The sequence below is a fragment of the Myotis myotis genome, unplaced genomic scaffold (genome assembly GCF_014108235.1).
Source record: "Myotis myotis isolate mMyoMyo1 unplaced genomic scaffold, mMyoMyo1.p scaffold_m19_p_10, whole genome shotgun sequence".
NCBI lineage: Eukaryota > Metazoa > Chordata > Mammalia > Chiroptera > Vespertilionidae > Myotis > Myotis myotis.
In genome coordinates this window covers 31,085,096-31,109,628 of record NW_023416314.1, presented here as the reverse complement: position 1 = coordinate 31,109,628, position 24,533 = coordinate 31,085,096, and the positions used below count along the sequence as shown (strand labels likewise).

General features: G+C 42.7%; 1 protein-coding gene across 14 annotated transcripts in view; it reads right to left on the bottom strand.

Annotated features, from left to right (window-relative positions):
• Positions 1 to 24,533, bottom strand: part of DLG2 (discs large MAGUK scaffold protein 2) — a 1,392,511-nt gene that overhangs the window by 149,926 nt on the left and 1,218,052 nt on the right. For 13 of the 14 annotated variants that reach the window (XR_004970363.1, XM_036324794.1, XM_036324795.1 and 10 more), the window contains one exon: positions 3,588 to 3,702. Coding sequence is in view for 13 of the 14 variants with exons in the window: in XM_036324794.1 (XP_036180687.1) it covers positions 3,588 to 3,702 (115 nt within the window). In the remaining variant the exon portion in view is untranslated. Of the gene's footprint in view, positions 1 to 84; positions 2,574 to 3,587; positions 3,703 to 24,533 lie in introns of those variants that run through there. The other variant, XM_036324800.1, reaches the window with a different exon arrangement.

Below are 24,533 nucleotides of genomic sequence, written 5' to 3'. Positions count from 1 at the left end.
GAATTGATAATGTACTTGTGGAGCATTTTGAAAAATATTTTATTCAAAATTTTTAACATTTTATTTACTTTCAAGGTTCTACAACTAGAGGTGTTTCACAATGCAGGAAATACACAGTATAAATAGCCCATGAAATTGAATGTTTCCAAGTCATTCGCATAGAACATGCACAGTCTTATCATTAGCAACAAGCAACTCCATGCGTACAGCGCTACCAAAGCACTTCAAGCACCTTACACAGAAGATTAAGAGAAGGAAAATAGTTACAACTAGATTGGAAAACAGAGTGGGTTGGCTCAAGTTTAAAACCCTGCCTGGCTCAGATGTGGTAGTTCCTGCCCCCCTCTCCCCTGCTCAACACTTTCAGCCAAACAAATTGCTATCACCTGGGAGGATCATTTCTATAGAAGGAGGCGGGTTTCTGCATGATCCTGCGAAGATGCCTCCTCCTGGGCACAGCCAGGGCAGGGGTGTGTGTGTGTGTGTGTGTGTGAGAGAGAGAGAGAGAGAGAGAGAGAGAGAGAGAGAGAGAGAGAGAGAGAGGGAAAGAGAGAGAGAGAACACTACAAGGGGGAAGATAAATATTCTGTTCAGTCAGCTTAATTGTTTATAACTAAACAAAGAGGCTGCTGCTTTCCGATTTAGGTTTTGCTTCATAGAAAAATATGAAAAACACTAAAGGAATCCCAAAGGCCCAGTGGCACAGTTTATCCTCTGCAAAAACCCCAAAGAGATTATGTTTGAATTTCTCTTCTCAGCTAACCTATTCCTAATCTAAGGGTCAGGTGCAGTGTTTACAGGAGCAGACGGGGAAGCACAGCAGAGATGCATTCAACAGCTGGCTCCACCCACCTCAGCTGAGCCCCTGGGAGGCAGAGAGCCATGGGGAGAGGGGGGTGGAGATCTGACTCTGCCACCACATAGCTGTGGGGTCCTGGGCAAATCTCTTCCTTCCTGGGGCCTCAAGTTTCCTCTTCTGTAAATTAAGCATTAGACCTGGCGATAGCTAAGGTTCCTTCCAGCTCTAGAATTAATACAGCTAAACAGAATAAAGGATGTCATTAGAAGATCAAAGGGACATGCTCATTATCTGACAGTTATATAATCAGAGAAGCCCTGCTACTCATTTATTTTGAGAAAGCAACTAGTTGGTTTTATAAAATAAGCATAACCAACGGGCACTAGTCCTATGCAAGCACTCTAGAAAAAAAGCAAGCATCTCTTTAAAAATCCTATAGCCAAAAATGGTGTTAAAAAAAACAAAAAACAAAACCCAAACAACAAAGGTACGAACTTACCCAATCATTTTTAGTAAGAATTCCCCATAGGCCTTCCCTGCTAGTTCCTTTACTTTCATTGCCTGTTTCGGGGTGGGCAGGGGTGAGGGACTCTGTTTTTGTCACCTCACATGGAAATAAGGCCAGGGGACGCTGGTTTTCCCTCTGATTTTCACTCTGTGCATAGCCTGTATTATGCATTATTTTTACTGCAACCTATGCCAAGAACTTTACTCTGGATCATAACATAGTCTAAGAATAATGTTTTAAAAGAATAACTTGTTAATTTAACATAATAGCTTTTCGGAAATCTCTTCAAAAAATGGTTAAACTTAAGGTTAAACTTAGGGCCAATTCTATGCCCCTAGGAGTCATCTAGATGCTGCAGTCAGCCCTCTACAGACAAAATACGTATTAATAATCGAACCCTGGAAACCAAATACCATTTCTGTATATTGTAGAGAAATCATTTGGAGAATTTCCCATGAAGTGTTCACTAGTTTTGAGCTTTATTTAAAAGCAGTTTCTCCTTTCAATACAACCTCCAACTATTAGAATGTTAACAAGATAACATTACCTGAAGTCTTCAGATCTTTTGTATGTCACCGTTTTAATGACCACATTAGAGAATAAAGGGTTGATTCTGATTAACACTACTTTTTCAAATAAGTCTATGTAATATCATAACAAGTCATTTAATTTTCCTAATCTACAACTTAATTAAAAGGACTAAACTATCATCAATATTTTCAGAAAATTTATTCTAGTACATTCACATTTTGTGCATTCTATTTTTTAACAAGATACCCACACTACAGTAATTTTTCCTTCCAGATTTATTCTATATAATCGTTTCATTTCTATTAACTGATTTATCTCTAACCCATTAGCCTAATTGGCTTTTTTAAGTTGCTACCCAAGACCAAAACATTTCGAAATTTAAAAAATATTTGGTATCACAAAGACCAGCAATAAAACACAAGTGAGGAGAACAGAGATAGCCACTTTCCATCATATTTGTGATGTCACTAAAAGACACGTTCTAGGGTGGTTCTCAATAGTTCCTTCCACAGATTACACAGAAGCATATCAAATAATCTTCCAAAATGCAGTTGGACAAATATAGAACATTAATATTCTGACTTTAAAAAATTTAAAATCTCAGGGCTTCTGAGGTACTGGAACTGCCTGGATAAGAAGGGACTCTATGCTTGTCAGAGTGGCCAGCAACTCGAGGCCCTCGAGAACCTGCCGCCTTCCGGAGTCCTGCTCCCTCCTTGGCCCTGCTGTGCCTACCTAGTACACACAAGAGATAACTTTATAGCCAAAGTGGAGTCAACAGGAAAAAATCAATTCAAGTACATAATTTAGTGTCTGTAACACACACACTCCATGCCCGGAAAAGACAGTAAAATTTCAACTGAGGAGACTATGACCTTAGGTGGGAGTCAGACCAGATTCTGGGGCAGATTGGCAAGAGGAGAATACAGTGAGGAGGGACAGACATGGTTCTTCCATTGGAACCTGGATTCATTGGGGCCATGAATTAGGCACCATCTTCCCCTTTTGGCTATTAATACATTTATTATTTTAAAAAATACAGTTAGCACTATTGAAGTACATTTTGAAAGGAATACAGGAGACTTGTGCTAAGAAGAAGCACATGTTATAGTTGAGTGAGGATGGATCTTACTCGAGTGAACTATGAGGATGAAAGACCAGAAGGCATTTAAAGTTCCATCAATTTTTTTTTCTGGTAAATTAATGAGTTTTGTAAGGCAAGGAATAAGTGACTTATGTGGTCTAAGAAATGATTGGTAATAAGATGCCACAGAAGACAGTCTTTCCACCAAAATTCGTTAGGGACAAACACATAACTCTATATACAAGACTATGTCTGATGTCAAATCAATACACCAAAGTTAATGCAGTAGATACCACACAGGTCTGGAGATGATTCCAGAATGCTTACTTCCCATACTGAAGGTGAGCAAATGTCCAGAGCATTGGTCCACATATTCAATTTATCAAAATTAAAAATGTTTTTTCTCATTATTTTTACTGCAACCTATGCCAAGAACTTTACTCTGGATCATAACATAGTCTAAGAATAATGTGTTAAAAGAATAACTTGTTAATTTAACATAATAGCTTTTCGGAAATTTCTTCAAACAATGGTTAAACTTAAGGTCTTACAGTGGTGTATTGGTGAGCATGGGTTAATAAGAACACATGATCCATTGCCTTTGTCTCGCCAAGCCAGATTGCTCACAAGGTGCAGATCACAGTAAGAAATGCTAGGTTGCCTACCTGACATAGAGGGAGCGTTTCTGATTGGTTCGCAGGGACCCGGACCCGGAGCTCATGCTGTGGTTCATCATCTGCTCTCGTAGGTCATGGATTTTGGCCTCAAATCGAGCGTAATCTGGGAGTGGAAAAAAGGGTGTTAGATTTGGTTCTGTTCCTCCAGAGAGTTAGAAATGCTGCCCACCCGAGGCAGCCCTCTGCCCTGTTGTTGGTTCCTTTGCCAGGCAACAGGAAGGTGCACAAAGAAGAACAGTGGACACTCAGCATTCACTTCTTTGTATTATTTACTTGCAGACATTCACAAGGGGAAAAGAACAAACCAGTTACTTCCCAAAAAATAGCTAGGAAATATGCTGCCATCCCAATCTGTGAAAAGTTTACGGGAGGAGGAGGGTGTGGTTATAATGGGGCAACACAAGGTATCCTGTGGTGATGGAAATGTCTGTCTTGACTGTGGTAGTGGACACAGGTACCTGCACACGTGATCAAATGATATAGAACTCACTAGAAACACCCCCCCCCCACACACACACACACACATCAAACTGAAAAAACTGAAATAAGTTTGATGAATTATGTCACTATCAATATTCTAGTTGTGCTAATATGCTACAGTTTTACCAAAATGTTATCATTGGGAAAACTGAATAAAAGGTACATGAGATCTCCCTGTATTATTTCTTACATCTGAATTACATGTAAATCTATAATTATCTCAAAATAAAAAGCTTAACTTAGGAGAGAAGGGGGGGGGGGAATCTATGGAACTACTAATGTTATCGAGTTTTCAGTGAGTCTCCAGTTGCCTCAGCTGGATGGACCAGAGAATCAAGTATTTGTGATGATTCACTTTTGCTGTCCCCTCCCCGCCCCTTGCTGGAGGGCTGTTAGAAGTTAATCACTCAGAGACATACCTCAATTTTACCCTATAACTTTAATATAAAGTCTCCAAGTTCATCAATTCTAAGACACAATATATTTAAATCAGCTTCTCAGGACACTGGGGTTAGAAATGGGGATAGAGGACACTCTCATATTAAATATATTTTAGGAATATTCAAACTTAAAAAATATATGGATCTAAAAAATAAGAAAATATAGGTATTTTGTATTACTTTTAATAGAAAAAATGTTTTTCCAGTATACAATTCTACAATGCATTATCTGTATATTGTATTATGTTTACCACCCCAAGTCAAGTCTCCTTAAACCTGTATAATTTTGTTAACCAATGTCACTCAATAAGTTCAATTAAAAAATAAAGAAAAAGAAATAAAAGAATATTTTTGACAGATGTCAACCCAGTAAAAATAAAGAACAAAGGTTTTAAGACTTTTTAATACAATCAGCATACAAAAAAGAAATAGCTTTTGAAGTTTTGATATTCTTGATCAAAATTTGTCCTATCATGTCTTTGACACAATAGTGTCTTTAGGAAAATCCAGTCTCTGAAAGGCTCAATTTACCCTCAAGATAAATGTGAAAATGTTAACTCAAATTATAAATGACTCATTTTATTACAAAGAAACTCATCTGAAAAGTTTTCACAGAGGTTCTCAGTACATTTCAAAAAATAATTTGATTTTTAATTCAATTTATTCATAACTTTACATAAAAACAAAAATGACTAAATGTATATAATTAAGATGATCTAACTTACAGTGTCTTTGAAATTCATTATAAATAAAAAGCTCCACGAAATTAAACTGAAACTCAGTTTACTGAATACTTATCGATTGGTTATTGTGGAATGGAATTTCATAAAAGAAAATATTTGGCCTTGTTGTTCAATGCTAGCCAACAATGACGTCTGAATGTTAAGTATTTCTAAAGTTTAATATTATAAAGATAAAACCAAAATGATTGATGGAAAATTTTTAGTGCTTAAGTAAAGTCTGTTGTTATCTAGATTTATAAAGCTCCTTGTTTCAAACTTAGCTTTGAATAATTAAATTCTAAATGACTGAAAAAGCAGAACACATGTTGAAACTAAACTCTATGGACCATAATTTAAGACATTTACCTCGTCCCATTTTATCAGAGAGAGAAAACATTTGTAACCATTAATATAATGGTACATACGGATTTAAATCATTTTGTGCAAGTCATGTTTTCTTGCCATTTAAGAGAGTCATTATTGCTGGCCAGATGGCAGAGGCTGTGCTCAGGGCTGAGTGGGTATTATTTCATCTTATTTAAGTTACAAAACAAAGTCCATGGATGTTGTAAAATTTGAACCATATAGAAAAGCAAAGAATAAAAATTGAGAGGTTCTCTTGTCTCGTCTCCCTTTCTCTACCTTCACTTCTCTCTCACTGCTGTCCTTCCATGCTGCTTATCCGAGAGGTACATATACATGTATGCACATACATGAGATCCTACCTTGAATCTTTCCCTATCTTCAACCAAATATATAAACACGTTTCTTTAAAAAACAAAACAAACATTTTTATTGATTTCAGAGAGGAAGAGAGAGGGAAAGACAGAAACATCAATGATGAGAGTGAATCATTGATTGACTGGCTCCTGCACGCCACCCATTGGGATGGAGCCCCCAGCTGGGCATGTGCCCTGAGTGGAATCGAACCATGACCTCCTGGTTCATAGACAGATGCTCAACCACTGAGCCACACTGGCTGGGCACTATGTTTCTTAATATCTTTAATCAATTTCCATAGTCTGTAATTTATTTAACAATTCTCAAATAGGTAGATATTTTTGCTGTTGTATGGGCACATATTTATGGCAGGTTAGTAGAGAACCATAGTGCAAGCAATGGCCAGGGCTTTTGCACAACGCCAAACAGTCCCCATTAGCATTTCTCAGAGAAGATAATCTGGCCCAGGACACAGAGTGGAACTCTTAGCTTCCACGATCCACACTGCTACTTGATAAATACCACCTACCGCCCCCTCCCTGATCCACTAAATCTTCCATCTGTTCCCAGGCCTCCCTCCTTTGCAACTTTGACGACCTCACTACCATGCTAAAACCCTGAAATGCCACCTCCAACTGTCCCCCCTTAAGCATCTAAATCAGTCATCTGTGCAGGTGCCCATCGTCCCCACTGGACTGAGCTGAGGGCAGAAGCCACGTCTCATTTTCCTTGGAATTCCCTTTCTAACATCGGGTATGCAGGCAGCATTCATAATAGGTGCTCGATAAACATTTTCTGAATGAATAGATACATAATGAATGAGGAAGCCAGCAGAAACATTAAATGAATTCATTTATAAAATGCCTGCAGGTACTGAGATTGCCTCTTTTTTTTTTTTCTGACACCAGACAGTTTATTGGAAAAGCCATGGTGTAGGAGGGGAAGGCTGGGATGGACAGGACCAGGGCCCATGTGGGGGGATTTAGCTGGACATCAGGCATTCCCCCATGCAGGTTTAGCGGAAACACCGTCATGGATAAAACCCCCACATGGCAGCGCTATGACTGCCAAGCAGGAGGGTGGGGTAAGGGGGTGGGGTGCCCTAGGCACTGCTGAGCCCCTTGGTCAGCAGGGTTTCCATGTCAATGGTCGGAAAGCAGCGGCTGTACCTGCGCACAGGGCCACCAGGAACTTCTGGAAGTTCCAGGCGACATCATAGCAGCCTACCTGAGACCAGGTGATGAACTTGGGGTCCTTTAGGAGCGCAGTGGGTGCGGGCAGAGCATCCCGCAGGAAGACGAAGAGAGGGTGCGCCTGCGCGCTGCCCTTCACCTTGCACTTCTCCAAGAGTGTGAGGGTGGGCTTAAACCCGCCACAAGGTCTGACGCATCGCTCGTTCTTGGCGTTCTCCTGATGCACGGACTAGTTACACCTGAAGCCAACCCAGCCCGAGCCCAAGGCGCTCTGCAGCCCGTCCACCTGGCTGCCGTCCTGATCATTGTGCTCAGAGCGAGGCCAGATTCTCAATGAGCAGCACCTGGCCCCGCAGGGAGCCCGACATCAAGGGCTCCCACCGCCAGCTGAGCTGAGCACGGGGCATGGGTATCGGAGGAGAAGGGAGCACTGGGAACTGAAATTGCCTATTTTGAATATTAAGATTTTTTTTAAATGAGGAAAGACAACATGCTCCTCCTTTTTTCAAGGCTAGTTGTTCTAATTCCAAGGCTTTCTTCCTGTCGCATCACTGCCACTCCCGAATCCTGTTGTTATTTTTTCTGTTTTCTGGGCAGTTTCTTCCTCTCCCCATCTCAGCTGTGTCACACACTGGAAGCATTTCTCTGATACTCTACCTACGATCAGCACTTTGCAAGGCGCTTCTAGCTGCCACAATTTATATATCACATCAGGATACTTGCTTCAATAATAAACGTGGTCTCCTTACCGTACGGCTCTTTAGAACCCCAAATTTTCTTCTGCCAGGCTTTTGAAATGTTGGTTCTACCTCATACTGGACAGTGCTTACATTCCCCACTAGGGAATGGGAAGTATTTGTTGTACTGTATCATACTGCATTTGTGTTCATTGGAATATATTCTACTCTCAACTTTTCCACTTTGAAAATCCTGTTTATCACAAATCCTGTGTGCAAAAGTGCTTACCACTCTCTTTTGACCCTTTTTGAAAAATAAAACTTAAAAACAAGTAATTTCATCAGAGCAAAAACCGTAAGATCTGGGTTTACAAATATAAATGTTGTGTGTTTGTGTGCATGTCTATGTGTGTGCGTGTGTAAGACAGTAAGAGACAGAAACAGAGAGAGGGGCTGTCTCTAGCTTCTCAGAGATAAAATCAAGATGATAGAAATGCTCTAGAGATGAACAAGAAAGCAGGTATGTAAACTGTGTAATATATCTTCTTTATATTTTACAATAGTATTGAAAATATTTTTAAATAAGTTAAAACAAAATCTAACATTACCATGTCCATTTAGTCTTAATCCCCTCTCCTTTCCCCATGTGCTCTTTCCTTTTATTTTTATTTTTTTGTTAATCCTCACCTGAGGATATTTTTCCATTGATTTTTAGAGACAGTGGAAGGGAGGGAGAGAGAGAGAGAGATCCATTGGTTGCCTCCTGCACGTGCCCTGACTAGGGCCGGGGATGGAGCCTGCAACTGAGGTACATATCCTTGACCGGAATCGACCCTGGGACCCTTCAGTCTGTGGGCTGGTGCTTTATATATGGAGACAAACTGGCTAGGCTGTTCTTCCCGTTTAAACACTTTGCAACCAAATTGCTACCACTCAGGAGAACATTCAGGTGAGATTTTAAAGTGCTCTGATCTGTATATCATCTAAAGGGGAATTGACGCTTACTGAGCACATGTAATGAGCTAGTAGCTGTGCTACATACTTTAATTTATGTTATTTCTCCCAACAAAGCTCTGAAGTAGGTGTGTTATCTTGGAGATGAGGAAACAGGTGTAGAGACGTTAACGAACTTCACCGAAGTCACAGAGCTTCTAGGTAATAGAGCTCATCAGACACGAAACTGGCATTCAACCCTGGACTTCTATGAGGCTAATTTGTTTCCACTCCATCATCACACTATTATAACACCATAACTCTCCTCAGTTCTCTACCCCTGCCTCTTGCCGTCTTTGCTCTCCTTGCCTCTCATCTACTGTATTAATTCTGTGCATGCTGGTCTTTCATGCACATAAACTCCTTAAAGAGTGAGGATGTCTCACTCATCTCTGTTCCCGACCCCTCGGTCTATCATTCCTCCTTCCCTATACACCGGGCTGTCTCAGGTGCTTGGCATATAGGTTTGAAGAAGACAGTGAAGGAGTTTGCTTCCAGAACGGGACATTGACAAGAAAATGAAGCCTGATAATGCCGAGGGAGGAAACTGAATGGAAGAATCAGGGCCTCTTCTGTCTTGCTTTGCATGAAACAGGTGCCCAGGAAATGCTTTTAAAATGATGTTATCTCGTGTTTGTTTCTTGGGTTTTCTTTCTCTATTAACAAGACACAAACCACTGAAAACCAATTTCTAGGCAAATGTTTTAGGAGTTTCAAGAGGCATTACCTCCAGCTCAGTGGTTCTCCACCTGTGGGTCGCGAACAATGAAAATACATCCTGCATATCAGATATTCACATTACGATTCATAACAGTAGCAACATTACAGTGATGAAGTAGCAACGAAAATAAATTTATGGTTGGGGGTCACCACAACATGAGGAACTGTATTAAAGGGCCGCGGCATTAGGAAGGTTGAGAACCACTGCTCCAGCTAGTTCTGTTCCCCTGTATGTGTGGTAAGCCAACTTGTTAAAAATTCCACACTCTTGGCTACCTAAATCCGGTGGTTCCTGACTAGACACATTCATATTGGGATTGTGCCACTTGCTTTCACTTGGATGATGGCTGGTAACAGTAGATAGGGTACAACACGTGGGTTATATCGATGGGTCAGCCTGGCTCTGCCACGTATCAGCTGTGCATCATTGTGAAAGTTAGTAACCTTTCTGGGCTCAATTTTCTCCTAAGAAAAACAGAAATAATAATTGTGTCTACTTGAAGATATGTTGGAAAAATGACAAGAGAGAACTGATGGACCTAAAAGGGTCTTTGCTTACAAAAGTCAAGTAAAATGGAAACCTGTGTCCGCTCCTGGAGCCCCCAGGACAGCCTCACTCTGCCTGTCATCATTTGATGTCTCTACCAGGCCACAGAGGCACGAGCTGCAGAAGGCCATACTTTGGAACACGTGGCTCCAGAGTGGAACTGCTCACTGGCAGGGCAGCCACTAAATGGCTGCTTGGTTCCTCTCACAAATCTTCAGTGATTAGGAGGTCAGGAGAATGATGTCTCATTCTAAAGCCGCTGCAAATTCCAGGAATATCAGTGACCTCGCCCATCAGTATCATCTCAAGGATTTGTGCTACTGATGAGGCAAAGACAAGAGTATAACACTGTGCACTACGCACGCGATGGGGCTCTACCATACACTTGCAGCCTCTGCAAGTTGTCAAGGGTGATGGAGGAGATCCAGAATGCAAATCCACCTTATCATTCCCACAGGAGAGGAAGCATTGCCTCCTGTGAGGAGGCTGGGATTGCTTAATGCAGAAGGAGTGATCTCCATTGATTAAAGCTGCCCGACAGCTCACATCGTCAAAGCTCAGATGGCCAAGCTTGTGTCTGAGAGAAGGAAACAGCAAGCTCAGTAGTTGTAGAGCAGTGGTCGGCAAACCGGGGCTCATGAGCCACACGCGACTCTTTGGCCCCGTGGCATGGGCCACGAAGTTTCAATCGCACTGTACGTGCGCGCCCGCACGTGGTATTTTGTGGAAGAGCCACACTCAAGGGGCCAGTTTGCCGACCACTGGACTAGAGTATGAAGCCATGGGACTGTCCTTTTCCAAGTGAGCTGGGGGGTAGCCTATCCTCCACAGTTATGACCTCAACCAGCTGACTGGGTTGTCAGTTACCAGAGGAAGCAGTGAGCAGAAGGAGTAGGAATGGGAACTCTAAGCTGGGAGGCCAACTTTACATCTTAATCTTGTCATTAGTAAAAAACAGACGAACAAACAACAACAAAATCAGGGTCTTGGAAAGTACTGAGCTTCAGTTTGCTCATCTGCGAACTGTAGTGATTCACAAAGTGGTTTTGCGAATCACAATGAGATTTGTAAAAGATTTGTAAAAGATAACTGTTGCTATCAAGACAAATGCATAGGTGGTCCTTAGTGGCACTAATGAGGATAGCAGCATCCTATTCCTGTTTGCTCATCACGGGCACTGCACAGCTTTAAGAACAACTGGTGAAATCACAGGCTCCAAGCAGGGGTTCTGCACATCCAAGCGGCAGAGGCTGCTTTCCTGCCGAGTTACCCATTTCCACACCACAGGGGAAGTGGTTTGAAGAGACCACCTGCTGCACAGCAGAGAAGCGCTGCTTTTTATAGACTAACCTGCACTAGAAGCTTTGGGGAAGTTTATAAACTAAGAATTTCAAGCTTTGGGGCACCACAAAAGGGCTAGGGCAAATGTCAGTGGTGTGTAGGCTACTGGGGCCCCAATATTGTTTACCAGGACATGACTGTCCTTGTCACCTGTGTGCATGGGAAGGATGCACAAGAGACAGGGTCCATCTGTTCTTAGCACAGCATCTGATCACTGGCCCAGGAATGAGATACTGGTGAGCAGTTGTAAATGCTTCCATTTCTTTGGGGGGAAACATCCTTTTTTTCATTTAATCAGCAAACATTTTTTCCGGGGTTTATTATATGCCAGGCACAATGCTAATTGCTAGGGATACCCAATCCGCTGGACAGATCTTTGCCTCAAGGGGCTCACAGGCTGATACCTCGCTGCTTTTAATTTTCTGGTTTCTTGTTGTGAATATGAAAAGAGCATCTGCCACTTAAATCCCTGCTCCCTGTGAGGAGTATCAAGCACTTTCTAGATGGTAATAGGATAGCTTTCTGGTGGGAAAAAGCCAATACAGTCAGATCCATGTTACAGCAGAGAAACGGAGGCAGGTTAAATCTATGTGAAAGATTGCGTGGTTACTGGTAGAACAAGAAGAGTGAGAAGGGTCTCAAAGTGGTGCCCGGGAGTCAGGGTTGTCAGATGGAAGTCCTGGCTCTGAATGATGCTGGAAAAATCCCTTACCCTCTCAGAGATACTGTTTCCTCCTTATAAAATATGCGGTCATCTCGACCCCTGTGCAGTGTTGTTCTGAATATCTAACCCAGGGGTCCTCAAACTACGGCCCGCGAGCCACATGCGGCCCGCCGAAAACATTTATCCGGCCCGCCGGGTGTTTTTGCCGCCACTGCCTGTCCTGCTTAGCAGCCGACTCTTCCCGGGCCCGCAGTGCGCATGTGTGGAATGTCTGAGGGACAGTGAACTGGCCCCGTTTAAAAAGTTTGAGGACCTCTGATCTAACCTATAAGGTACTTCATTATAAGCAGCATTGATTTTTAAAAGCCCCATCCATTAATAATAATTAGCACTTTTTAAAAGAGGGTGGACACAAGGCTCATTCTTATTTCACAAGCTGAAGTGTGTGGGTGTAGAGGGAGGAACATGTAATAAGTAAATAAACGTGTTTAACACTGGAAAACCCCAAACAAATATACTATTGCTCTTTGTCACCTAGAAACTTAACTAAATAGTCACACATAAAAGGATCCGGCATAGATTACTGATAATATTTCAAGTCCAAGAAGCAATACTTGTGCCAAAATTAGTTTGTATGAGGATGCAAAAATAATTCTATTTATATGGAGCTCAGAAAATAATCAGTGGTTCCCAATTCACTGCCTCCTCTTTTCTCGTTGCCCTGGGATTTCTGAGCCAGACAGGCACAGAAGGGGTGCTGGAGGCATACCCTAGAGAGGTGGTTCTCAACCTGTGGGTCGCGACCCCTTTGGGGGTCGCCTAAGACCATCGGAAAACACATATATAATTACATATTGTTTTTGTGATTAATCACTATGCTTTAATTATGTTCAATTTGTAACAATGAAAATACATCCTGCATATCAGATATTTACATTCCGATTCATAACAGTAGCAACATTAGTTATAAAGTACCAACGAAAATAATTTTATGGTTGGGGGTCACCACAACATGAGGAACTGTCGCGGCATTAGGAAGGTTGAGAACCACTGCCCTAGAGCTTTCTGACTCTGGCTGCTTTTCAAGTCGTCCTGCTGGGAAGAGTCCTGCTTTTGTGCACGGCTTCAGAAGCCCAGCTTCCCTCCCCTGTATACATTGGAATAGCCGCCTGCCTTCCGGAGCTGACCTCTGGCCACTGGAAGGATTTTCAGTGGATCTCCCCAAGCCGGTTATTTGCCTAAGGATTTTACTAGCCTGTTAATTCAACCCCCGACTTAGCTCATCTCTCAGGTTGCCAACCTGCTTCAGTGTTAAAGTGGGGACATGGAATTTTCCACTGCTAAACATTTACAGATGTCGTTTGGCTTACTTCTGAGCCACACGTGTGTGTGTGTGTGTGTGTGTGTGTGTGTGTGTGATGGAGACAGAAAGATAAACAGATTAAAAACTGAATTCACTAGAATTAAATAACCTTTAACCAGGAATATCTTTCCTGAAGTCCACAAAGGAAGAGACTGTATACACCAACCTCTTACACATTTCTAGTACTGAGCATTAATAACTCAGGGACACCATGAGGGCAAGACACTGCCATATTTTTTGTATCCTTGACACATAGTTACCAGTTAACCAACGCTGATATAAATGTTTGCTGAATTGCGTGAGCTAAATAATGACTTCGGGAAAGTCATTATTAGTTTGCCAGATAGACTATGAAATGGGTCAAACCTTTTAGAATCATTTTTTTAAAATATATATTTTTATTGATTTCAAGAGGAAGGGAGAGAGAGAGAGAAATAGAAACATCAATGATGAAAGAGAATCATTGATCTGCTGCCTCCTGCATGCCCCCTACTGTGGATTGAGCCTGGAACATGGGCATATGCTCTGACTGGGAATAAAACCATGACCTCCTGGTTCATGGGTCAGTGCAACCACTGAGCCACGCTGGTTGGGCTAGAATCATTTTTAATAACATACTGAGTTAAGGTATGTAGTCTCTCTCCCTCTCTCTCAGCAGAACTGGAATCATTTGTTTTAACTAGAACACTTTCCTGTGCAGTTTAGCTGGAGACCCTTTAAAGAGGTTCAGCCAAATGCTCAGGAATTCCTTAATGTGTGAAATGAAGTAAGTTTTATAGGCAAACAACAGTCTTAATCCCCAACCAGTTATTTCCTCCTGTGTGAGTATAATTCTGAAAATTAGATACATCAAATTTCAATTTGGCTTCATGCAAGCTGTGTTTTATAGACTCATAAAGGCAGATTTCCTTTGATTATCAAAATTATTGCAAAATGGAGTCAGCACGGAAACTTTTTGAATTTGACAAAGCCTGTGTCTTCAGACAATTGGGGTAACCTGGTATAATGCTATCTCTTTTAAGGCTCTGAAATAATCGGACCCAACTTTGAATCTGATGGTCACTACTGATGCAAGGTGTGGATTTTGTGCAAGTTATTCAACCCAGGGAAGACTTGGTTTTCTCAAGTATACAAAAGAAAAATAACACCTACCTCATCAGATTGTTTGAAAATTCAATGCAATAGCATTTGTAAAGGGCATATTTCAGTGTCAGGAATAGACTAGATGCTCAATAAATGGGAAAAAAATATTCAATCTCTTAGAGTTTATATTCCTCAATTGTAAAATGGGTATAATATGAAGACCTTACTTATAGTACAAAGTTGCTGTGAGGATCAAATGAAGAAAGCAGCATAAAAATATTTCAGGAACTGAATAGTCCAGTACAAAAATAAAGTGAGGATAAAAACAATTTATATCAACATAGTCTTTTTTGAAGTTCCAGTCTTCATAGCAGACTATTCCCTCAGTACCTGAAATTTGTCTCAGATGCTGTAGAATTTGATTTCTGTCTTGCTCATGGAAATAAACCACATAGGGCATTATGTATGAGTAAACGTGAACTCTGAGGGAAAAACGGAAACTTCTGCTAGCATTAGGGCCTACCTGCCAATGGCGATTCTCTCTGAAGATGTTGCTGGCTGGTTTGGTGAAAGGCTCAGAACTGAGATGCACAGGCTGTAGCTTAAATGGTGTGTTTTGTAGCTAATGGTGCATCAGAAGAAGAAACAAGGAGCTGTGCCTTCTAATTTAAGGCATAGTGCTTAAGACTACATCCAACAGAGAAGAAAGCCTTCCTCAGCAAACATAAATATTAAATCCTCACTGGATTCATCCTGTTCTCTTCTTTGTATTAAGATCCGGGAACTAGAAGCTAATATAATAATGTTCAAGCTTCCGGTATTCTTCTGCAATAATAATCAGTTAGATCTTCCCCAATGAAAAGGGTGATATTCTTGCCTAATTATAGACCAGACCAGAGAAAGGAGATAAAGCAGCCTGGTTCTAGAGGTAGGCAGGTTAGCAGCCCCATTGGTGTGACTTATAAGTAACAAATATCTGTCTTGCTTCTACAGCATTCTTATCAGGTTTAGCCTTTAATAGCATCCTGAGAAGTACATATGCATATTATCATGGAGGAGAACCCACTATTTCTAGATAAATAGAAGCACAAAGGAAGAAAACAAAGAGATAATCAAGACTCAGAGAGACAAGATAATTTGCCCAAGGCCACACAGCAGAGCTGGGACAAAAATTCAAATCCTCTAGTCCCAACCTCGTGCAGGGCTTTCCCCCTACATTGAGTCTACACTTTCCTCCTCAAGTGACTGTGCTGTTCCTTCCTTTGCTCCTGACATGGGCAGGTCCGTGGCTGTCTCCTACTGGCTTGGTGACCCTAAGTAACCATCTAATAACCAATTTCTGATAGAACTATAGATTCCTATCTACAGTACATTCTATAAGGTAGGTCAACAATATCAAAATGAAAAGGCTTTTGTTTTTTTTTCTCTCAGTCTCTCCAATACACTTCCCAAATGAAAGCATTAGTGCAGTGGTCGGCAAACTGCGGCTTGCGAGCCACATGCGGCTCTTTGGCCCCTTCAGTGTGGTTCTTCCACAAAATACCACGTGCAGGCGCACACGTACAGTGCGATTGAAACTTCATGGCCCATGCGCAGAAGTTGGTATTTGGCCTGGGTGAGTCTATTTTGAAGAAGTGGCATTAGAAGAAGTGGAGGTACTTTCACTGAGGTCGATCCCTCAGATTGAGGATGTTTTTAGCAAAGGCCAGCTTAGGAGTACCCTAATTAAGTTAATAACAATGTACCTACCTATATAGTTTAAGTTTAAAAAATTTGGCTCTCAAAAGAAATTTCAGTCATTGTACTGTTGATATTTGGCTCTGTTGACTAATGAGTTTGCTGACCACTGCATTAGTGGGATTCTGGGTTTAAGACTGGAAGTCAATGGGAAACCAGGGCTCAGCAGGTTCTCATTGGTGCAGATTCTCCAGACTTGGGGCTGACTGGCAGGTTCATATTGCAGCCTTCTGTCCAATGAGCATGCACGAAGCATTTATCAGGGTTGTGGGGAGGCCATGAAAGGGCAAGGAGTACGCCCTCCACCTTGCCCCAGGGTAAGGGCTACGCCCTCCACCTTGCCCCAAGGTAAGGGCTATGCCCTTCATCTTAACTTGGCCATGTGCTCAGCAAGCTTCTTCCCGGAAGATAGTCAAGGGAAGTGCACGCCATCACTATGACCACATCCTGTGTACTCGCGCCTGGCCAATCAGCAGGGCCCACAGTCCTTTCTCCTCCCCTTACCCCAAACCCCTATAAAACCTCTCTCCACACAGAGTTCTCTCTCTCGGCCACTGGAGCTTACCGTTGCATCGGTGAGTGTGGCAGGGGAGCCAAACCTAGGTTTGAAATGAATGACTCTTTGCTTTTGCATCGGACTCGCTGGCTCCCTGTGGGTTCTTGGGAATCATGAAATCTGGGCACAACATTTGGGGGCTCGTCCGGGATTCCCAAGACCATCGAGGGACCCCCGATCCGAAGAGTCTGACTGACCGCGGTATGTGTGTGTCGTTGTATGTTCTGTTCAGTGTGAGCTCGTTTCTGGAATTTGTAATTGCCTGAGGGGTCTAGGCGGACGCGCCGTGAACGACCACAGGCAGGGGAGAGTTGGAAGACGTTCCGCTCCCCAGGAGGGATGGATATGCCCCTCACCCCAGGAGGGATGGATATGCCCCTCACGAGGGATGGATATACCCCTCGCGGATTTGAGACAAGGCAGGTCGCTCCTGCCGGTTTGGCGTAAGGCCAACGTCTAGTTGCTTCCATGGAGTTGGAAGCCTGTATTTTCGGGCCCTGTTTAGTGTTCTGTGTTTGTACTGGACGGATGTTATGGGATGGACTCAGACTGCTCCTTTGGGTATTGTGATTGATCATTTCAAGGAGATTGGGGGAGGCTTTAGAGCTCCCTCAGGAGTTGGGAAGTTGTTAGGAATTGAATGGATTGTTTAAAGTCTGAATGAATGTCTGGTGAAAGTGTGGGAGTGTGGAGGGAGGGGGATTGCCCTCCCCCCTTCTTTGTGTGGCGGTCGGGCGGCCGCCTGAGTGAGGGTCTGTGGAAATAGGTCACCCCCTCCCCAAGTAAATGCGTCTGGGATTTCTGTGCACGTGTTAGGAGAAAAGCTGGCTTAAAACTAATGTGCGCACCATCCATTTTCGGATAGGGTTTTGGGCTAGCATATTTAATTTGCTACCTAAGATTTTAAAAAGTTCTGCAATATAATGTTGGCCATCTCTCTTTTAGGGGTTTTGATTTGCTCTACCCTTGTTTATTGTGAGAATGAGGAAATCATATTTTCTGTCAGAGAACAGTTTAGACCACCACAATGTTGAGCTGCCTAACTTGGCAGCCGCCATGTTGGCTGCATGGCATGCCGTGCCCCTGGGGGCCGCCATCTTGGAACAGTAAAGGCCCCTCCCTCTGACTTAGTCAATCACAAAAGGAATGTCTGCTCACTGAGGCAGGATGGGATTTCAGGGGTGGAGTTTTAAGGCGGAGTTTTACTAAGGAAATGCAGATGGGGCAGAAAGTGTGCCTGCCTCCCAGATTTATTTAATACTAAATTAGCAATCATGGTCTTAATATAATTTTATTTGTTTGATAGACCAATGTTTTGAGCAGTTGGCTTTATAAGGGCCGACAATAGAGCTTGTATTTCTTAAAGGGCTTGTAGATAGAGAATTGAAAAGCTTTTACAAATTCATAAATGCATCCAGGATTTCTGTGCACATGTAAAGGAAAAGGCCAGTTTAAAAACGAGTGCGCATAGTTTTGAGCTGAACTTGACCTTTTGCTGTGTACAGAATAAAAACCCAAGACTGTTTTGGCCTTAATAGTTATGGGTTTGCTTCTTGAATTCCCCAGCAGGAAAATTGTGACCATTTTGAAATTTAGCAGCTATGCCAGGATAGCAGTAACCCAATTTCTAAAGTAAAGTACAATTATTTCAGGTAGAAACTGTGGTTTAAAAGTTCTAGCTACCCGGAAAGCATGGCCTTGGTATGATGGGAGGAAAAAGAAATGTTAAATGGATGGTAGACCAGTGAGCTGGGACTGGTCACTGATGGTGGATTGTGAAAAGGGCTGGACGTGGCCTAACTTCTCCTTCCTTGGTACCCCTGAAACGTCTGAGGGTACTTCTGGCCTTGGTTTTCCAATGTGTTAAATCTGTCGATTTTGTTGTTTCGCCGAAATCCTCTTGAAGGACATTGAATGGTTCTTTCCTTCCTCTTTAACTTTTGGGGGATTGTGTGAATGGATTCCTGATGTAGATTATCAAGAATCTCTAAGGTACTTGTCCTGTATCTGGAGGAATGGCTTCTAGATGGTATTCACTATCTCTGGGACTTCCGGAGGGAAGTCAAAGCTTGGACTGGCTAAGGGTTTGAATCTGGCCTATCTTTTAAAAAGGTAGAAAAGAAGCATTCCTAGGCAGTTTTCTACTGCCTCTGTTCAGGGACTTGTTCTGTATCTCGACACAACTGAAACTGATTTGTTGGTATTTTGTGGTATAAATGTGGCATGTACCTCGAAGTTCTTAATGGGGAATGTATCTAGTTATCGTGCCTATTTAGTCTTGATTTCCTTGTTCAATATGAGTACCGTTTCTATCTGGATGAGACATAGGTCAAAAGTCCTGTCCTGGGATGTGGGAAAGGGAGGCCTCCACATCTGTTCCTGTCTGCTCACTGAAAGGGTGTAAGTCTGGGAAATTTGATTTGCTATGTGATATTCGGTGCTGGGTTGGGATTTTGGAAAAAGTATTTGTGGCTTTTCTAGTCTGATTGGGACATTTAAGGGTGGGGCTCACAGTTCCTCAGGGCAGAGATTCCATGGGCCCTTCCCCCTGCCTGTGCTGAATTAAATAATACAGGCCAGTGTCATTTGGCTTGCTGGTTAAAGGAAGACAATGGGCCTGAGAATCTGTAAAGGTGAGCGGGAATGAAGCTGTTCAAATGTACTGAAAGGGTTTGGTACCTGTTGCTGCTGTAACTGATAAACAGGGTTACCTAGAAGCCATCAGGACTTTGAAGTTCTCCAAGAGAGGAGGAATCTGTCTGACTCGGAGACTGGCGAGGACTGGGTGGCTTTTCTTTAACAATCTCTTTCCTTGAGAGGGCTCCAGAGGACGCACGAGGACATTTGGCCGCGCCTCCGCGCCATCTATGAGACCAGCCCAACCCCAACTCCTCATCAGCACAGACCAGGAGATTGGGTCTACGTCAGAAGGCACCGCCGGGAGACCCTAGGGCCACGTTGGAAGGGTCCCTACATTGTGGTGCTGACGACCCCCACCGCTCTCAAGGTAAACGGCCTTGCGACCTGGGTCCATCCGGAAAGATTTCATCACCAAATGGAGCATCGATCGAGATCAACGCAACCCGCTCAAGCTCAAGCTACGGCGTGCTCGACCTGCCTGATGCCGGTAACATGACTCGCGATCACTACTGTCACCAGGAGCCCCCACAATACTGTGTAATACATTTAGATAATGCCGGCATCTTCAAGGACATGGCTCCAAAGAGACAAGGACAATTTATAGGATCACATGTTTGGTAGCAGAAGATTTGGCTGCCTAAAGCGGCCATGATGCCAATATTATGTTTCATTGTATTGATATGTTATATTAACCTTTGATTCTTTTGCAGGTTTGAATGTATGTTGGCTGTCCTGGAAGGGAGCTGTGTGGGGTGACCCCCAAAAGTAAAGGGTGCCTAGCTGCCAAGAGGGCAGGGGCCCAACTGGGCAGGGAAGGGTGCCCATCAGGTTTTGGTCTCTTTTGAGAGACAGCTAACAGTTGGCAGCCTGTAATACTGTCTTGCAGGCCTGAGTCACCATGCCATGTCAGGGGTAGTAAAGCTGGAAAAAGCCTGTTTAGAATAGAAGGTCTGAGGCATGGTTATGCATAGAAAGAAGGTTTTATGCCAACAGTTACTGTTTTGTTTTAAATCCATGAAAAGGAATTAGCAAGGAAAGTCAGAAAATCTTAGAGTAGATCAGTATGTTTTTCTCCTTATGTAATTCCTCCGAAATCTGGCAATGCTAAATAAGTACGTTTCTTTGCATAGATTCAGTAAGACTGGTTCCTAATAGTGGTTTTATTAACGGAAAACTTTGACTGGAGTATCATGTTTCGAAGAGCCCTATCTGAGCTCTAAAGACTTGAAGCCAGTAAAAATGCCACAAAGAAAGCCTGGTATCCTGCTTGGGAGCCCTGAAGATGGCTGGCGCTGGAGCGTCAGGCTGATGCCCTACCATCACTGGCGGTTGGTAAGAGTAGAAGGGGAGCAGTAAAGATGCCTCTGCATCCCTGCAGAACCCCACACACTCTGGGCCGCAACAAGTAGGAGGGCTACTGAGATGGGCCTTAAAGCCTGGAGCGTGGGCTCAGGTGGAGTTGCTACAGGTGAGGGATTCACCTAACTCAGCAGATACTGCAGGCAGGCTTGATGGCAGCTGGATGGCTTGGCTTCCTGGCCCTACGGGGCACATTAAGATTCAACCATGAAATTCCAGCAAAGGTAGTCAGTTACCATTCTTGTTGTGTGTATGCAAACATCAGGACAGTAGATAAATTAATCTTGATTTGGCTTTTTGATAGCCATGGAGGAATTTTAAGAAGAAAAATCCTGTTTCAATAGAAGTTGTTAAATCTAAAATGGTTTCTTTCCCTTCCACCGGGCCATTTGTTAAGCTTATAGGGATAGTTCAGTTGATAGTTCTGTGTGCCCAGTATGGGCCTCTAGCAATGGTGGAATAGAAATGCAGTCCGTCTCATGATTGAGCCGGAAGTTCCAAGACAAGGGGGGAATGAAAGGACAAGGAGTACGCCCTCCACCTTGCCCCAGGGTAAGGGCTACGCCCTCCACCTTGCCCCAAGGTAAGGGCTATGCCCTTCATCTTAACTTGGCCATGTGCTCAGCAAGCTTCTTCCCGGAAGATAGTCAAGGGAAGTGCACGCCATCACTATGACCACATCCTGTGTACTCGCGCCTGGCCAATCAGCAGGGCCCACAGTCCTTTCTCCTCCCCTTACCCCAAACCCCTATAAAACCTCTCTCCACACAGAGTTCTCTCTCTCTCGGCCACTGGAGCTTACCGTTGCATCGGTGAGTGTGGCAGGGGAGCCAAACCTAGGTTTGAAATGAATGACTCTTTGCTTTTGCATCGGACTCGCTGGCTCCCTGTGGGTTCTTGGGAATCATGAAATCTGGGCACAACAGCCAGAGAGGCCCTGATTCTGATACCCCCAACTCGGCAACAACTTGGTGCTGGGACCCAGCAGCAGCCACAGACAGCAGGGCCATGCTGTAGAGAACTCGAAGGCTCGGGTGGGAGCACTTCATCAATCTAAACTCATGTAATAGACTGTGGGCTTCTCTTGTCCTTAAAAGTATGTCTTTCTTACTTTCTTGTTGTTAAATGTCCTTTTAATACTTCACAGGCATAACAGACAAATGGAATGTATAGTCTTTGCTTGGATCCTGATGAGGAAAAAGAAAATTTGAAGTCGTTATGGACTGCATACTAGATCATAACAAAAATTATTTTTAATTCTGTTGGGTGTGATAAGAGCACTGTGGTAATATAAGAAAATGTTCTGTCTTTTTTCTCTATTGTTTCCGAATATTATAGGAATAAAGAGAGATCACGCTGGGATTTGTTTTAAAATACATTAGCAAAGAAAATATTTTAAGTGATGTATGGTGTAAATTGGCTAACTCTTAACTTCTATTGAATATGGGTGATAAGTACATGAGCATTCATTGTACAAGTCTCTCTATTTTTGTATATGTTTGAAAATGTTCATAATAAAAAATTTTAATTATTAAAATATTATACATCTCAATTTGATAAAACTCAAAAACTGACAACACTGTGGCAGTGCTCCTACTAGTAGAGTGAGCTGGGAGTGACAGGGCCTGGCGCCTCCTGGCCCTTCCGCCTGGTTGGCCCCAGGTGTGTCACTCTGAGCCCTGATTTCCTCATAGTGAAGCAGGTACAGTACACCTAGACCTAGTATCACTGTGAGATGCATTTGAAGTAAAAGCCATGCAAGTGCTCTGCTACTTGAATGCATCTGTTCGGTCAGCAAACATTTAAAAAAATAGATATTTATTGTTTTCGGAGAGGAAGGGAGAGGGAGAGAGAGATAGAAACATCAATGATGAGAGAGAGTCATTGATCAGCTGCCTACTGCATGCCCCACACTGGGGATGGAGCCTGCAACTCAGACATGTGCCCTGACAGGGAATCTAACCGTGACCTTCTGGTTCATGGTCAACACTCAATCACTGAGCCACACCGGCCAGGCCAGTCAGCAAACATTTTTGAGCATCAACCATGGTAAGGCTTTGTGCTAGACACCAGTGATAAAATGATTGAAATGTGGTTCCTGCACACAAGGACTTTCCTTTACCACTATTGAAAGTATACAGTGATTTCCACAGTGAGGGCAATTCCAGAAGTAGCTCTGGCCTCTAGTCTGAATACTGTCGACAATTCTTAATAAAGACAAGGAGGTCCTTGCTTAAGTCTCCAGCTCATCTCTTTCTTGATCTCCCCTCTCCTTTGGTTCCCTCATTTTCTAGCTTTTGACATTTTTTCAGTTCCATTCTCTCCCAGCCATAAAATATCATCCATGCTGTTCCCTGTCCCTGGAATGCCTTTCCCATTAGCCTTCATCAAGCTTCTCATCCTTCATCAAGCTTCTCATCAATGTCACTTCCTCAGACAGCCCCCTGAGCTCTGACAAGCCCTTCCATCAAACACAATGGATATTTCTTCACATAAAAACCTATTAAATTATCTATGAAGTGCTTGCTTATTACTTGTGAGGAACATAGTAGATGATTGAGAAATGTTTGGCAATTGATGGAACAGAACTGTTGATGTTACTATTCCTTCCTCATCTTGATAAAAAAGTGATCTAGCCATTTTGAAAATGTTGAGATTTTGGTTACGATGTTCTACACCACCAAGACTCACCTACAATAATTTTCATTTTACAAATGAGGTAAAAGAAAAGAATCACCAGAGATGTGGATTGAGAGAATAATTTACCATCCACTCCTTTCTTATCACAGTTTTCTATTTCTGAAGCCTAAAATCACCCAGCTAGATTCTTCTCCAATCCTAAGATTACCTTTTACTCCTGGACATGTTATCTGTGTTTCTATTTATCATCTTAATATTGCAAGTATTTTATGGCATGCAACCAGAAAAATCACATAATGAGAAGTTACCCACAGCTCCCCAACACACAAACAGAACTTTTTTAGAATTGATGGTAGCAATTTCATGCTCCGTTCAGCTATTTCCATGGCTTAGGGGGGAAAAAATCTTTTGCTTATTTCAGTAATTTCTTTTTCTATAAAAATGTTCCCCTGATGTTTGGCAAAAAGATCAACGAGAAAGTGAAGAACTCCCCGGGTGAATATGAAATTGGGGTTGTCATGTAAGTAAGGACAAGCTGTAACCCTATACTGTCTTCTGCACAGTATCACTTACTAAGAAATTTGAACTCTACAACAAAGATAACATGGAACCACTGAGTGGCTTTTAAGGAATATATTATATTTGTCACTTAGCCAAAATGACAATTTGCCACTTTGTCATTTTGATAAAGAGACTGGACAGTGAGAGTAAAAAGATCAGAAACCTGAAGGTCCTTTGAGTCTTTTTCAATGGTCTCGGTGAGAGACACTGGGAATGGGAAAGAGGAGACAGACATTTGGGAAGTGTCAATAGGGGCCTTGTGGCTAATCCAATGTGTCATATGACGAAGAGAGTGGAAGTGTGCAGGGTTCCTATCTGAGGGGACATGCTCTCATGCCAGGCTTTGTTAATTCCAGTGACTGGGAGTGCATGGAGATAAATCTTTAACAACTGAAGTAATTTATAAACCAGATACATTTCTGGGCTTATAAAACTGTTATAGATGAAGGTTGCGCTACAATTGCAGTGAGATGGGGTAAAACACACACTAATCTGATC